General features: G+C 36.6%; 1 protein-coding gene across 1 annotated transcript in view; it reads right to left on the bottom strand.

Annotated features, from left to right (window-relative positions):
* The window catches only part of MORC3 (MORC family CW-type zinc finger 3), a 40,752-nt gene that overhangs the window by 1,377 nt on the left and 21,773 nt on the right, over positions 1–17,602 (bottom strand). The window contains exons 9-16 of the mRNA XM_058523073.1: positions 15,773–15,870; positions 11,658–11,762; positions 10,126–10,248; positions 9,945–10,019; positions 8,847–8,892; positions 7,692–7,858; positions 3,628–4,516; positions 2,146–2,303 (exon numbers count right to left, since the gene is read on the bottom strand). Of these exons, the coding sequence (XP_058379056.1) occupies positions 2,146–2,303; positions 3,628–4,516; positions 7,692–7,858; positions 8,847–8,892; positions 9,945–10,019; positions 10,126–10,248; positions 11,658–11,762; positions 15,773–15,870 (1,661 nt within the window). The remainder of the gene's footprint in view (positions 1–2,145; positions 2,304–3,627; positions 4,517–7,691; positions 7,859–8,846; positions 8,893–9,944; positions 10,020–10,125; positions 10,249–11,657; positions 11,763–15,772; positions 15,871–17,602) is intronic.

The following is a 17,602-nucleotide window of genomic DNA, read 5'->3' as shown; positions in this document are numbered from 1 at the left end:
ATACCTACAGCTACACAGCAGCTTTTGCTTCAAAGACTGAGTGAAACCCACGGATGAAGAGAATGTCACTGTTGCTCTTGTTCTGCCCCCCTCTCAAATATAGGAAGTCCACATTGAGTTTAGATACTGATCTTTCTAGGGTGGACATCTACGAAGGGACAAGATGCTCATCCTTGGGTTGACAATGCACAAAAATGTGGTCTTAAGCATGTTTTGAGAGCTTGCATGGTAAGTTTCCATTGGACTTTTGATAAAATTTTCCATCATTCCCATGCCAGCTGTTTTTTGTCCAAGCTTTCCCACTCATCTTTGATCAGAGGCCCATGGTCCAAATACTTTTCTGCTTTGCTTTCCAGAGGTTATTAACCATCCTGTGTCCTACCAAGAATATCCCCTTTGTCATAACCAAAATCTTTTATCCACATAAACAGTACATGAAACACTAGGATGACCCTATAATCCTCTTCCCCATCCTTTCCTTTAAGTCTTTGATTGTCCTTGGCTAATTCCTCCTGTCTACTGGACATGTCACAGATTCCTATTTCTAGTATACAAAACAGCACCGTCCAAGAGAAATACTGTAGGCTCCAAATACAATTTTGAAATGTTCAAATAGCCACATTAAAAATGAAACAATAAATTAAATTTGCTACATATTTTACTTAACTGATATAGCTAAAATATTATCATTTCACCATATAATCAAAATATATTATTATTATTTTTTTAACTTTTATTTATTTATTTTTTCCCCCAAAGCCCGAGTAGATAGTTGTATGTCATAGCTGCACATCCTTCTAGTTGCTGTATGTGGGATGCAGCCTCAGCATGGCCAGAGAAGCTGTGCGTTGGTGCGTGCCCGGGATCCCAACCCGGGCCGCCAGCAGCACAGTGCCCGCACTTAACCGCTAAGCCACGGGGCCGGCCCTCAAAATATATTATTAATGAGGTATTTAACAACCTTTTTTGTTAATACTGGGGCTTCAAAATCCAGCATATATTTTATACTTAAAGCACATCTCAATTGACTAGTTAGATTTCAAGCATCAGTAGCTACATGTGGCTATACTATTTTGGAAAACATAGGGCTAAAAGATCATCAGTTACTCAAAGCTCAATGTGCAAGAGAATCACATGGGAGATTAAGCTTCCAATTTAATACACTGTACTGAGGCCCAAGGATCTGCAGTCCTACAAGCAACATGGATGCTTGTGGTTCCCATTTTCAGAAACACCAGTTAGGATTTTTTTCTGACCCTTTGCCCTCCATGCTTATATGTACTGCTCTATTCTTTCTATTGCCATGAACAGATTTAATGAAATCCTTCAAAAACATAAGCTAAAAAACAGAGTAATAATATAATTGATGTCAAGTGAGGACGGTAGATGATTTCTCAACAGCAGTACCTTTCGGTCTGAAGTCGTATCATACTAGCAGGAAGAGCTGTACAGTTTTAGCCCTTAATGACTATTTTTGAACGGTAAGTCATCAACGCACCAACACTGTCATCCCTTCCCACCTGAACCTCTGCCTTCCCTACTCTCAAAAACAAAACAAATCAAAACACAACCCCAAGCCTATTTTATACTGAGATAGAGTAATCATTCATTTACTGTTTTCTTATTTTCACAGAAGAACTTCTTCCTAATAATCACATGGACTACGGCAATTTTTAGTAATTTTGTGATTTCCTAAAAGTTAAGATTGGGGAGGGCACGTAGTAAAACAAGGATAGCAAACCATAAAAAATGGTGCGAAGTACAAAAGTAAAAGAAATCAACTGAAAAAGTTTCATGAAATAGTTCCTTGTCTTCTAGTCATGGCCAAATTCACCCCATTCTTCAATATCTAGCTCAATTTTTGCTTCTCCCCAAAAAAGCATTCCAAACCACTCTGACCAATCAAGTGCTTTATTCCTTCGAAATTGCTATTTCACTTAAGTTGAACTTAAATTGTTAGGTTCCTTGAAGGGAAGTACGATCACATGTACTTCTTTTGTACCTCTCTTTGTCTATCCTAATGTTGGGATCAGCAGACAGCCAATAACTTCTTTTGATAGAACAATATCTGTTTGACGTGTGCTAACAAATAAGTCTCACACTAACCACAAATGCACCCCAGCCAAATGCCTCATTTAATCTTACCTTTCCCCATCAGTATAATTTACAGTCTCCTCAGTGTTACTTGAAGTTGAAACATCTGTTCCTATCTGTCGACTTGTAGATTTTAACTGTTCAATTTCATTTTTCAATTCTTCACACTGTGAACGGATTTGTGATTTTTCCATTTCCAATAATTCAACCTGACAAAAAAATTAATTTTGTAACTGTAAAATTTAAAAATACTAATGTCAAAGTGCAAACTTAAGCTAAGAAATACAGAAAATCTTGATGAAAATTACCACCAAAAAACATTTGACAAAAAAAAAAATCCCAATAACTTTCTATAAACAAAGCTTCATTTGTTTAGTTTCACCTCTAAGTCTTTGTACATTGAAAGAATACAACATGTTAATTACCACCTGACTAAAAACAAATGGTACCTAAAAACTGAAAAAAACAGGATAAAAATGCCTAAATTATATTGACATCATAGTGGCTTTCATTTCCTGCACACTCACCAACTGTAAGTTATCACAGAAGCTTATATTGATTTTTATTTATTTCATCATCTAGCCGCTGAGCCAATACGTCACGATGAATGTTTGAATGAGTAGTTATGCCAGCAATATTTCCAGAAAGAAGGGACAGTACAGCACCATACTGTCATTTCCAAACTCTTTTTAGCAGAGAAACCCTCCTTTCAAACATCATATAAATAGAATACATAAAACAGACTTTTTGAGAAGGAGAACGTGCAGAGACTACTTGTCTCCTGATATCTATTGTTTTCTCCTTCTCTCTCAGTAAAAGAACCCCTGAACAGACATTTCCAAGACACACATTAGCCAGGTGACTAAGTTCTGACAGATGGAATATAAGCAACTCCAGGAACCACACTCTTCCTCTTTCCTGCTACTTGCAATGTAGATATATGATGGCTGGACCTGAAGAGCCTTCTCAGAGCACAACTGCACGTTGAGAAACAAAGCAACAATAGAGAAGGAGCCTGTGTCTCTGACGACTGTGGAGCTGCCACTGTTATTTGGGGTTTTATGTCATGTGCAAACAAACCTATTGTAACTAATATAGGGCACATCTATAAAATGAGGATATCATCACCTACCCTGTACGATTATGGTAAGGCTTATTAATAATCGATATAAAGTTCCCACGATATTTAACAACTGAGTGTCTCAATGGTAATGATACTGGTATCTTGAACAGGACAATCCTTCATTGTACAGCAATGTCCTGTGCACTACAGGATATTTATATACCTGGTCACCACCAACAAATTCCAACAAGGCCCATTTTCTCAAGACATTTTAAGATCCAAAATTGCCCATACACATTTCCATATGCCCCCAAGAAGATCACTCCACAGTTAAGAACCAGTGGAGTAACAGTCAATAAATGGAAATATTATTAAGTGATTTATTCCAATCTAGCAATTGGCATCTCTTTAAAAGTTTAGATGCCCCTGGACTCCTATGGCCACCATTATGTTGAACGACGATAACTCACCTCACTTTTATACTGGTCCCTCTCGATACTGCATTTGTCCAGCTGCCTGAATACGTCGTCAAGCTGCACAACCATTTCGTCCACTTCACTCTTACTCTCACCACTGGAACACTGACTGCATTCCGCCTTGACATGCTGCAAAGCACTACACTGTTTCTTCAGCCTTTCTATTTCTTCCAAAGCTTGCCTATACTGAGAGACCATATGGTCTGGACTTTCAGATTTGCCATTAATACTTTCAAGTAAAAATACAGCATCAGTTTCGGTAGATTGATGGCAAGTTTCCTTCTTCACGTATTTGTCATTCATTTCCAGTATCCTCTGTTGTAACACTTTGATTTGGTCAGTAAACACAAGACACTGTCTTTTATAATTTTCTTTTTCTTGGGTGACTAGAAGCAGCTCACTTCTCAGTTCATTTAACTGGCATCCAGCATCACCTGCAGATTTATCAAAGGTTTCCTGGGTTTCATGAGTCTTGCCTTCAGCTTCCACACAGGATGACAGCACGGCTGTATCATTCCTTGCATCGATCTCATCTTCAACAGTCTCTTCCTTTTTAACAACTAAACCTGGCACTTCAGTCTGGGTGGCAGCAGTAGTTCCCTGATCACACCTGGATGATGAGATGCCCGTTGCATTAGTCTGGCCACAAGATTCATTATCACCCACAGGCTCGACCTGAACACCGCTTTGCTCGACGTGACTCTGTTCTGATTTCATTTCAATATCGTGATCTACTGCAGGCTTGGGAGTACTGTTTTCTTCTAAGATGATGACATCTTCATCATCATCATGTTTATAAGCTGAATTTTCAAATGCCTGATTACCTAATCTTCGATTCTTTGCATTCAAAATTGAGGAACGAGTAGAAAGTCTCCGTTTCAGGCTGTAAAAAATTTTATATAAAAAAAATAAGGTTATAAAATATAGATATGGACAAAATAGATGACTTTGAAGTAATCTATCTTGAAATTCTAAGAAATGCACAGGCTCAATTTTAAAAAAATGATATATTACACAGTACTGCCCAACGATTTAACAAAGTGGAGATTTTCTCCCTTTACAGATGAGGAAACAGACTACTGAGATCTCTTTAAAGTACCAGATCTACATACTGCCAAACATCTCTTCATTTGATGTCCTCTGGGCACTTCAATGTATACATATCCAAAAGAGAATGCCACCACCCACCCCAGGTCTGCTCCGCGTATTCTAGAGCTCAATAAACACCACTGCCGTTCCCGTCTGCTCATCTTAATTTTTATCAACAGTGATCAAACGTGAGCCACAAAGTAAACCAGCATGCCTATCCTTTCATGTAAAACAGTTTTCCTTGCATTAAAAATTGCCTCCTTTTCTTCATCTGTTAAGTTTTCTGTGAATTTATCACCAATTGATTACTTTTTGCCCCCACTTAGAGGGATATTTGTACTGATATCTGGTTTGCTATTTGGTATTTGGGGCTTATGTGTTACAACCTCACATTTCCTTGATCTCAAGAAAGATTTCCCTCTTTTGGGGCTTACTCTCTCTTATCAAGGGGGCACAATCTTCCAATAAAATCTTGAGAAAGGGTACACAGAACATAAAACATGTAAAATTTTGCATGATGAAAATATCTTTATTCACCTCTCAAGTTTACTGCTGGCTTGGTTTTTATATCAACCTGCAGGCTGGAAATTACTTTCTCAAAACTTGAAAAGCATCATTGTCATCTACCATTCAGTGTTTCTGCCATTCTGATTCCTGATCTTTTGCAGGTAACCTGTGTTTTTCCTCTCTGAAAAAAAAAAATCTCTTTTCCCTGGTGTTCTAAAATTTCATGATGATGTTTCTTAGAATGGATCTTTTTCCAGACATTATGCTGTGTATTTAGTGGAAATTAAATATGTTTGTTTAATCTTAATGTTTAATTAAAATTAAATCTTTGTTATATGATTTCCTCCCTTTGGCTTCCTCTGATTTCCCATCTGAAATTCCCTTATTCAGATATGGGTCCTCCTGTACTTTCTCTCTTCTTTTTTCTATCTTCCAACTGTTTATCTTTTTTTCTAAGAGATTTACCTGTTCAACATCTACTCACCTCCCAAAAAGTTTCACATGGTTTCTTCTACTCCCTTTGTTTCAGTTTATACATCTGGTGATCCTGGCTAGCATTTGTATTTCAGAGTGACACTGACTAGAAGCAGTGAAGGCTGGGCTTGTGAGTCCAAGGGTGCTCAAACTGTCAACATCATCTCAGCTTTTCTCTTGGGAGCCCAGGAAGGGAAGGAAGGGAGCAGGATTTCTTACCATTCAGTGTTTACACTTTCCCTTACTCCTTGTTTTCGAAACACTGGCTCACTCACATCTTGAGCAGTAAAAGCTGCTCCAGAAAGTAAACTTCCTACCTTTTGAGGAAGAGAAGCAGCGCTGCCAGACTCTGCAGGTTGGGAAGAAGTCTAGGGAACTACTCTTTCTTAAACTTTCAAACAAGCCTGTTGTTCTCACCCCTATTTTCTACCTTCAGAAGTACCTAGTGCTTCTAAGTTCTGACTGTCTAGGGATCTATGGAGCTAATCATTTAATTGGGAATTGCCCTATCATTTCTCTTATCAGGCTAATTCCTATTTGTTTTCCTCAAGACTTAGTTTAGGTACCACCTTTCCACAGACGTTGGCTCTAAGAATTTGAGAATAAATGTAGACTTTAAAAATTAATGAAAATTTTCTCTCTATTCTCTTCTTCCATTTGGATGGCATTCACTTTAAAAAATAAATTCCATTATCTTTTGTCTGTAAACTTTATAGATTTTACTTTTTCTTACTTTGTCTGGAACCATCTTTATGAAGAAAAGCCAAGAATATTAAGATTAGTTAAAAAAGAAATTCACACTAGTTCTTAGTTAAGTAGCAATCCAGCTCCAAAACAAGTTCCCAAAATGTAGGCTATAAACAGCAAACTATTTTAGAACATGCCCTCCCTGATGTATATATACACAAAGGCAGTTATAGAAAATCCCTTTGAGAATTTGATGAAGACTACACAACCTCTCAGAAAATCGGGCCCCACCATCTCAGAGAAATATGTTCCTCTTTCAACAACAAACGCCAGGTGTAGTTGGTCTGATCTACTCGTTCACTGGCCTCACGCCCTATCTTCTTCACCTACACTCATTCCATTCCCTTTGAATGGGTCACCTGTGCAGAGTACTGTTTTCAGAAAGTCAGGAAACAACCGAGAACTAGCTCATCCCAAAGCCTTCCCTGACCATTCCAGTCAAGGGAGCTAACTGTTCAATTCACATATCACTCACAGCTTTCTTTCTCTCTTCCTTCTCCATCCACTCATCCAAAATACACAGTGTGCCATGGTCTATGCTAAAGAACATATGGGTTACACTTGACATTACTGTATAGAGTTGTACTGTTAACTGCTTCGTGTTTTTGTTTACTTAGATACTGATAATCTTTTTTCGTTTTTTTAAACATGACAACGTGTGTCCATTGGTTACAGTTGGAGATATCAACTCATTTTTTTTTTTTCTGCAGATGAAGATTCGCCCTAAGCTAACACCCGTTGCTAATCTTCCTCCTTCTTTCTTCTTTCCCCTCCCTCAAGACCCAGTACACAGTTGTGTATAGGTATAAGTTCTTCTGGTTCTTCTATGTGAGCCGCCGCCACAGCATGGCCAACAGACGAGTGATGTGGTTCCGCGCCCAGGAACCGAACCCTGGGCCTCTGAAGCGGAGCACACTGAACTTGAACTGCTAGGCCATCAGGGCTAGCTCTAGATACTGATAATCTTAAAAGCAGGAATTTTCCTACTATACAGAATTTCAAAGAGGTGATCATTTGATCAAGTTCCACAATGAATACAATTAATGTTTTTTAATTGATTTAAATAGGTGGCATAAGTGGGGTGGGGCTAGGTTTAGACAATAAGAGCAAGGTAACTTGTCCTTCAGACTTTTTTACATGCATATAAACTATAATTTCTTAGAGGTGCATTATTGCCATATCAGTGTCAAATAAATTTAATATTCATTCCTCAAGTGGAAAAACACATTTTAGCCACTGACCTGTTACTTTCAGGTTCAGACTGGGGTGAACCTCGATGATTATTTATAAGTCTTGTTGCATAAGTATTTGCCGCTTCTGAAACATGTCCTCTTGGAACACTTTCCTTCACGGGAGAAAAGCTTTGACTTGACACAGGGGTTGTCCGAAACAACAATTCAGCATTAATCTGTTGGAGGAAAAAAAATTGATCTTAAAGGATTTTTTTTAATGTGCCATGCCCAAGATGATATTTGCCCTTTTCCCCTTATCCCAGAAGACACTGAGAACTATCCTAACCATGTAAATTCCTTGTGCTACACCAGGGAGCAACAAACAACAGGCCAATGAGCCAAATCCAGCCTGTAGGTGAGCTAAGAAAGGTTTTACATTTTTAAAGGTGTAAACAAAATAACAAAACAAAGAACATGCAAGAGATTGTATATGGCCCCCAAAGACTAAAATATTTACTATCTGGCCTTTTACAGAAAGATTTGCTGACCCTGTACTATACATAGGACTTATCAAGACACAATAAAAACTTATTTTTCTAAGAGAAAGAAATTAAAGATAAAGTCATAAAGATTCTGCCTTTAAAAACCAAAGTAAGCCCACTATTCTTCTTCCCCCACTTCCATTATCACCCCTAAATGCTCAGCCTTCATACAAGAAAACATTTCAATGTAATTTTAAACAAACATACACATCTGTGGCAGACCGAAACTTCTTCCACAAGAAGTACAACTACCTGCTCATAGACTCAGAAAAAACCTTAACACCATTAGGCATTAAGAAAGAAATGGGAGGGTCAGGAAGAGTGGGCAACAAAGAAAGAAAAAGCTTTGGTCTAGGTTAGTACTAGAACATGGCTCCCGGGGAGTTCCTGGTAGTTTTTCCTTAGACTGCCTATCTAACAATAAGATTCTTAAAAGAACATCTGCCTTTCCTCAGAAGATGCTCAACTAAACAATACAACTGAACAGTCTGAATGAAGCTGTTGGGTTAGGAAGTGAGGGTTGGGAAGGAGGGCAAAGAGGGGTAGAAGAAAGGGAGAGGACGTGAACTGAATGAACAAGATCACTTCAATTTGTTAGCAACTCCTAAGCTTTAAAATTCTGTATTTGTTACACTAACCACTATCCGATATGAGACAGCTATGAAATGGAAGGCTTAATTACCTGAGGGATCACTTCCAGCTGTCTGATCCTGAATTTTTCCTTCTCTCTTTAAAAAAAAAAAAGATTAAAAAAACGAACATATTTAAATTTACTTGATTATTATTTTTCAGTTGTTTTCCAATGACATACTTGCCTTTCACTTTCAATTCTGTTTTCCAGTGACATACTTGCCTTTCAGTGTACACTCAGATATGTACTGACCTTTGCTTCAATTTCATTCTCCTCAATGGTAAAGCCCTTAGGCAGGGGAATACTTTTCACCTCTTATCTCAGTAACATTCTAATATGTCTGCCTCAAGCTTTCCATCCCCTCTAGCATTGTTCTCAAGACCTCTGAATGGGAAGATCACACAGGCTTCTAACTGGTTTCTCCACTTCCAATCTTGCTGCTGGATTTATCTTCAAAAAGTGCACTAAAATTCAAAACCACTTGGAAGTTCTTAGTGAACTCAGCCTTCTTTCTCTGTGTAGTACATTAGTCTAAAGTTCACCATGGCTGACTAACATTCATTATCCAGCTTCTCCATCCCACTTCTATTTTCCATTATGCCCATTCACATATTTACCCTAGTTAACCTGAACAAATCCTTATTCCCTGTACATCATCCTATCCGTCCTTCAAAGTCTATTACAAAAATGTCCTTCATGAATTTTCCTGATCCATTTCTGGCCCCCCATCTCCAGCCAGAAGTAACCTCTCCTTATGGGCTTCCTAACAAGACTGGATCATGCCTTTTATGATACTCATCAACTTCTATATACCCATGTAACATACTCGAGTCTCACCTACCCTATTAGACTATAACTCATAAAGGTTAGTATTATGATTCATCTGTGTGTGGCCCCAAAAGACAAACTATTTTGTATGCAAACTATCATGTAGATAGGACAACAATAAACAGCAGGTGTCCACAGCATAAACTCAAAAAAAAAAAAAAAGCACTTGATATTATGCACTCCACATCAAAATCTTTTGGGGTAATCATCTTTTCTGGCTGCACTAGCTTTATCTTGGAGAAGCATCAATGAATGCTGCAGACACACCACTGTTGATGATTTGGGCATTATTTTCGCACCATACATTAACACAAAACTCACTTCTTTTTGTAGGTTTTTTCATAAGTGGGATGCACCAAATCCTCATCTTCAGGTTCTTCGGGAACATCACAATTTCTAGTCAGAAAAATCACATGGGAATAATACGTCACCAGCGCCTATTCATAAATCTTGAACAGCACTTTCTGCCTTTCCAAAAAGGGTACTACCAACTATATGGTACCTGAACTGTGGGTCAGGGTTATTGGAGCAATACCATTTTTCTGGAAGTTGATCTATCCCATCTGGTAATTTTCTCCACTTTAGACAGGAATCACACTGAACCCATGTCTGATCAGGACGTTTCCTGTGACAAAACAACAACAAAATATTAGCATGGAAATATGGATGCTAAGTACACTTCATTAGACTTTCTACATCATTTACACCACAAAATGCCCCTATGATTTAATTCTATCTCTGAAAAGTCTGTGACATAACTATTATTGTTGTCCAGCAAGTGAGATTTTTAAAAACAACAATTGGGTTACCTTCAGAGGTTAAAGGAGATAGGCCAATTTAAACAAAGCAACTAAATGTCTTGTTTAACAGCATACTACTAAATTTGTTCTATAATAATAAAAACTCAAACAACTTAAGAAAATATTCTAAATGCCTTGCTTTGAAATTTATATTAAGTTAGCATCTGCAATGTCAAATCTAGTATACTGATTAGCACAATAAACTATTCAAGTACAGAAAGTAATTTTTTATAATTGTATTATACTTTTATCCTCTACTATATCCTCTGAATAACTAAAATTTGCATTTTTTTAGTTTATAAAATGCATTCATATTTTTATCATTTAAAAATTATAATCCTATAAAAAATTTATGTAGACTCATTTAACATTTGAAGACTTCACCTTAATGCCACTAACTTTCTAAATTTAGTTTTAAAAAAATGCATTTATAGTTAGATATAAAACTTCAAACAATCCAGAAATTTATAAAGTAAATATAAACCCCTTGTTTAAGGAGGTTACCACTGTTAATTTTTTAAATCCTGGCAGAAATTTTCTATACTTACAGAATTATGCATGTGTCTACGGACAATTAAAAAAACACAATGAGAAATTAATACACTGAGTTACATCTTTTTTGTTTCTCATTATATATCATTGACATCTTTCCATCAGTACACAAAGTTATTACTCATTCATTCATAGGACTGTTACTATGTGCTATGTGTTACTGAGTGCTTGGCAGGCATCATTTAATTCTTACAACTCTAGGAGTTTAAGTGCTATTAATGTTTGCATTTTACAAATGAGTTAAAGGAAGCTTTTACAAGGCCAAGTAACATGTTCAATGTCACAAAGCTACCTAAGCAGCAGGACTAGAATCTAAACTCAAGTCTGGCTTTAGACTCATGATCCTAATAACCATTACACAAGACCAGGGTTTTTCAAACTATGAGATGCAACCCATTAGTGGATCATAAAGCAATTTAATGGGTCAAGATTTGCATTTTTTAAACAAAATAAATGATATCAACACACAACATATGGATAAATACTGTTTCAAGAATCTTTTGTTGTCTATGTATAAATGCATATATTCATTCGTTCTTTTTACACCATGCTGATTTGAGTTGCAGAATTTATTTCTTACCATGGGTTATAGTCAAAAAGTTGAGAACACTGTACAATCACTATACTCTCCAATATCACATCTTGATACTAGAGACGGTTGATCATTTGTTAATGTACTTACTGTATATCTTCAACTGGCAAATTTAGAGGATATTCTGCATTTTTCTTCACTTTCATTTCATTCCAGTAATCATTCAGCTTTTCTCCTAGTGCTGCTATTGTAAGTCTTAAAAAAAGAAAATTATAAAGTCAATTTAAGAAAAAAAACAGATCAAGATTAAATCTTTGTCAAACACAGAAGCAAGTATAAACAACCTAAGTAATAATCATGTCGACACTGGGGTGGGATGTAGTGGGGTGAGGGGGACTCCAAAAGGTACAGTTAAAGAAGAACACTCAAAGTAATGGCAATTTTCTATAAAGACCTTCCTAAACTCCTAGAGCAGAGCCAGGATCATCTAGGAAATAAGACACAAAACAGTAATACTTTGGGTCCTCTGTTGAGAAAGTATGTTGTAGACCAGTTACTGAGAGAACCACAGGCTCTTTGAATTTCAACCCCAACTGATAAACTTACAAGCTTCAGTTCAAATGAGAACTCAAGCTTTTGGTTTATGAAAGTATACGATCATTACCAGCAAGTATACTTCAAAACAGATTCTGTCCCACAATTAAGACTTTCACTTCTCTCACAATAAGATGTGAAGAAAAAGCAAATCAACAGGACCTATTGAGATAAATAAGACTAAGGCCACAATTGAGTAATCACCTGTTAATGAGTTAAGCACCTAGTGTGCCACACACAAAGCATAGTCAGTGTTAACATCTTAAATTTAATATAAAGCTTTTAAAAATCAGGACTTCAAATTCTCTACTGACAGATTAATATTAGACTTATCTATCTCTACTCATTATCTCCCACTATTTTTCTCCACCAGGAAGCCCCACTATCACATAACATGTAAGCATCCAAATGAGAATGCATCTTCCCTCCCAAACACACTCTCCCTTCATATCGCTTTTTCAATTCCTCATCTTTTTCCCATCTACTCATCAGTCCATGAGACTATACCCATTTCTGCTGAGAACAGACCCAGGAGTGGAACTGCAGGGTCACAGGGGTGAGCACTGATGTTCAGCTTTACTTGATACAGTCTAAGTTTTCAAAAATGATGAACAATTTTTGCACCCACCAGCAATGTATGAGAGCTCCAACTGCCCTACATCTTGCTAACATTTGCTGTCTTACTCCTTTCAGATACTTTTTCCATTTTTTCCCATTATGATCAATACTTTTTGCACTTTGTTTTAAAAACATGCCTAACTAAAGGTTATGAAAATATTTGTTTCCATTTTCTGTCTTTGCCTTTCTCATTTAAGTCTAATATCCATCTGGGAATTGATTTTTTGCTTCATTTGAGAGGTAGGAGTTAAAAGTTCATTTTATCCATACAGATAGCCAATTGACAAAGCATTTTTGGAAAGATGATCCTTTTCCTAGTACATTATAATGTAACCTTTGTCATAAATCAGGTGACTATATGTATAAAAAGTGGGGGTTTTTTTTGGCATCTCTATTTCACTAGACTGTCTATTCTTTCACTAATATCACACTTTCATGAGTTACAGTAAGTCCTCGTGCTTTATTGTTATTTAATGATTGTCTTAACTATCTTTGGTCTTTTGGGTTTCCACATAAAGTTTAGAATAAGCCTATTAATATCAACACACACACCTGCTGGGATTGTTTTTTTAATAGGAATTGTATTTAATTATTTTGGAGGAAAACTGAAATTTTCTAATAGCTTTCTAATTCTTAAATCCAGCATACCTACTTATTTAGGTCTTAAACTTCACTCCACAATGTTTTGTAGTTTTCAGTGTGCTGAGGTCTTTGCATATTTTATTTACTTCAAAGTATTTATTTTTTTGATGCTATTTTAAATGATTTTTTAAAAATTTCACGTTGCTTTTTATTGTTGTTGCTGATATACAGAAATACAATTGATTTCTGAATACTTCTTATCCAGCAACCTTAGAATACATGTTACTTGTTCCTTATCAATTCAAACCTTGCAGATTATTCTGGACTTTATATACTTAATACTGTCATCTACAAAAAAGTTTTACTTTTTCCTTTCCAACTCTTATAACTTTCATTTCTTTTTCTTGCCTTATTGCACTGTTTACTTCCTCAAGAATAATGGTGAGTAGCTGATATTCTCATCTCATTCTCACTCCTAGGGGAAAGCTATCAATAGCTCACCATTAGGAATGATGCTTGCTGTTTTTTATAAATACCTTTTTTGTTAACATGTTCTTCTACTAATGGTTTTGTAAATGTTCCCTTGTTTTCAAAATCATAAATGCCTGCTGTGATTATCAAGCACTTTTTCTGTACCTATGAAAATGGCCAAGAGTTTTCTTTTTTAACATCAATGTGATGATTAACATTGGTTTTTTGAATATTAAAACCACTCCTGCCATCTTATAATACAATCCACTTGGTTTTAACGTATTATTCTTTTCACACGTCACTGGACGGTATTGCTATTATTTTAATTAAGACTTTTACATCTTGATCATGGGAGATTGACATAAATTTCCTTTCTTGTAATGTACTCATGAGTTCACTACCAGAGTTATATGGCCTCATAAAACCTTTAAAGAGTTTAAGAAGGTACCACTTCTTCCTTAAATGTCAAATCTAATGTGGTAAGTCTTCTAAAAATCGATTCAATTTCAAAGGAATGTGTCCATATGATCCAAAATGGCGAAATACTGTTCATGCTATCCCTTTACTGTTTTTGCATCTGTAGATCTTTAGTAACGTCCTCCTTTTCATTTGATATTGACGATTTCTGTTTTCTCCTTAGTCTTGCAAGATGCTTATCGACTTTATTAATCTTATCCAAGAACAAACTTTGGATTTTTGATTGTCAGTTATCAATTTATTGTCTCTCAGCTCTAAATCCAGTCCTCTTTGCTCAGTTTTGTGATACTGGAGTTTCATCCTGTAAACATTTATCCTTTGCCAGCCTGAGGAATATTAAACTGGGTTAACAAGGCAATGAACGTGCCAGGTGATAGCAGCAAGACACTTGTCCTTCAGGTTCTGGTATTCCATTATTATTATTTGGCTGGAGCCCAGTGGCCTCCCTGAGGAGCTACAGCTGTGCCTTCAGGCCATGCTCTGCCCTCCAGTACCAGTTCCAGGGTGCCGAGATCCTGGGGCAAAGACAGGTCTCTATAAACCAGCTCCAGCCCACCCACATCCTCTGGCAACAGTAGGCAATGTCACAGAGCAGCACTGGTCAGGTCCTCTGGCAAGTTACTTGCTATGGCAGGTAGCTTGTTCCTGTATCTGTCATGACCTCTACAAAGAGATCTGAATCTCAGACTTCAGAGGTGGGGGGACCTACTCCTGGTTCCTTTATTGTCTACTCTTTTTCAACCCAGAGGTAATAGCTGCACTTTTACACCTGCTAGTTCTGGATACTGACTGTCTTCTTTTACCCTTTTAGTAACACCTTCTAGGATTCTAGTTACCAATTCCTTATATCCCTGTTCAAATAACAGGGGGAGCTTCTGTTTCAGGACTGAATTCTGAAAGATATATTTATTTTCTCTATTGTACGTGTTATGTGTTTCCCAATTTGCTGGCTTTGCTCTGTATTATTTCCTTCCTTCCACTTTGTTTTACTTGTTCCTTACTTGACGAGAAGGCCTACGGCATTTATCTTTGTCTTTATCACAAATATTTATATGACGTTTGCTTTCTACTCCATCATATATGCTCATTAGGAATAACTGTTTGTGCTTCCTAAATTTACAAGTAAAATTGATGGTCATATTTAGTCTATGGCTTCTAACCACTCTTAAAATGTATGAGTATTAAGTTCCCATCTAAGCACAGCGTTTCAGGACTATATGATTACACAAAAAGTGTTGATTCCAAGAAAGCAGGAACTTCTATTTTCTATGAATCTCAGAACTACTTCATCAGTAAAGACAGAGGAGAATGTATTTCTACCTGTGATGGAGTAGAATATAATTCCTAGGATGGAAGAAGATGGTTAAATGTGTTTTCTGTGAAAGCCTCTCATCTACTCATTTTCTTAAAGTTCTATACTGTAAAAGCATCCACAAGAAAGAAAAAAATTCAGCCTAGAACAAGTTATGTAAGTATTTCCAAAATAAACTGTAAAAAGTCAATAATTTAAACAGGTAACATACCTATACTCATTAGTATAGTCAAAATCTTGTTTATTATGAGTTGGCTTTAGGAAATTACACTCTATAATTCCCACTACTCCAACACCCATGTTGTTTGCCTGAAAAATAAAATGAAATTGGCATTTTAAAAGCATAAGACATTATGTTCAAAATAATTACCCTTCCACAAAGATTTACAATTTGTATGAAATATTTTCCTATATTTTATTTCATGATTCCCATAAAATTTAGATTGAAAAAGTGTCTAGTAGATAATTTACTTTTCTAGGAATTAATTCCTAAATATATTAGAGCCTTCCTCCAAAACCACTTACACTGTTGTCAAGAAATCATGTCGACAAGTATTAGCATCCCCAATTTTATACAAGGGAAAAAAGACCACCCCTACTGGGATACAACTTCTTAGATAGTAGAAACCACAACTAACTCATTTCTATATCCACAGTGCCTAGCGCAAAGGCTCTGGCACATAATATTCTATACGTTTGCTAGATAAAAATTAAAGTCATTTATCCCAAGTTACACATCCAGATGCTAATGGCGATGAAATAAAAACCTAAGTCAGCTGAATTAAAGTTATTTTTTAAATGCTGCTAGCTAAAATACTGAACTCAAAGTTTATGAGTCATATTCTGATCATACACGTCTGATTAACAAGTGTATTTTGTTTATAACTGTAGCTTACTTCTGAGTCTACATACAAGGAGAAAAAGTGAAAGAACATGTAACTTTGAAATGAAAATTTTCATAAATACAGCTATAGATAAAACCATGCAAATCTAATCATAATCCTACTCTATTGAAACCCCTCAGTGGTTCCTCACCTCATACCATGTGTAAACCACAGTATCCTTCAATTTGTAGTTCTTGTTCCCTTTTTTCTTTTTGTGAGGACTAGCCCTGAGCTAACATTTGATGGCAATCCTCCCCTTTTTTCTTGAGGAAGAGTGGCCCTGAGCTAACATCCACGCCCATCTCCCTCTACTTTATACAGGACGCTGCCACAGCATGGCTTATCAAGCGGTGCATCAGTTCCCACCCGGGGTTCCAAATCTGCGAACCCCAGGCCGCCCAAGTGGAGCGCGAGCACTTAACCGCCTGCGCCACTGGGCCGGCCCTCTTGTTCACCTTCTTTCCAGCCTCATCTCATCTTTCCATTTCTCTTCCAATACTGTTTCCCACTTACCATCTGGTCCCGGCAGAGCAAATTACTCCCTTCATGATGTCATATTCTTGGAAGCCTCTTTCTCTTCCTTTGCAAATATTTTTTTGTCTGCCTGGAAAGCCCTTGCCAGACTTTCCAACACAGTACAATAAACTGAGACTCATCTCAATCACCACTTTCTCAAAGAAGCATTTTCTAATGCTCCAAGGATGTGCTACATTCCCCTGAGGGCATGCTCTCTATCTTATCATCTTTATATGTTGAGCATCTAGCATGGCAAATCATATCAGGTATCTGACACCTATTTAATAAATATCTGCTGAATCCACAGAATGCAAATACTAGGCCCAGTCCATCATCTGGTTAAAAAAAACATTAAAAGTTGGCTGTAAAAGCCTATTTTTCATAAGGTCAAGCTTAACCAGAAATTATACACAATGCAAATTTAACTAGGTTGGAAAAATGGGCTATGTATCTTACTCAAGCCAGATTAGTAAATAATAAAAGAAAAAAACAATTTACTTTCTGTAACAGATACATTATTTCTTTTGAATTCCAAAGCACTTGAGAAATAAGGCCTATTACCAAAAATGCATTTCCAACTACCAGTGAAATTCACTGGTATTGAAGTATATTCTTTAAATTATAGAATATTTCTGGTGACA

This window comes from Diceros bicornis, chromosome 27 (genome assembly GCF_020826845.1).
Source record: "Diceros bicornis minor isolate mBicDic1 chromosome 27, mDicBic1.mat.cur, whole genome shotgun sequence".
NCBI lineage: Eukaryota > Metazoa > Chordata > Mammalia > Perissodactyla > Rhinocerotidae > Diceros > Diceros bicornis.
Note: the sequence above shows the minus strand (reverse complement) of the source record. Positions and strands in the feature narration are given on the sequence as shown.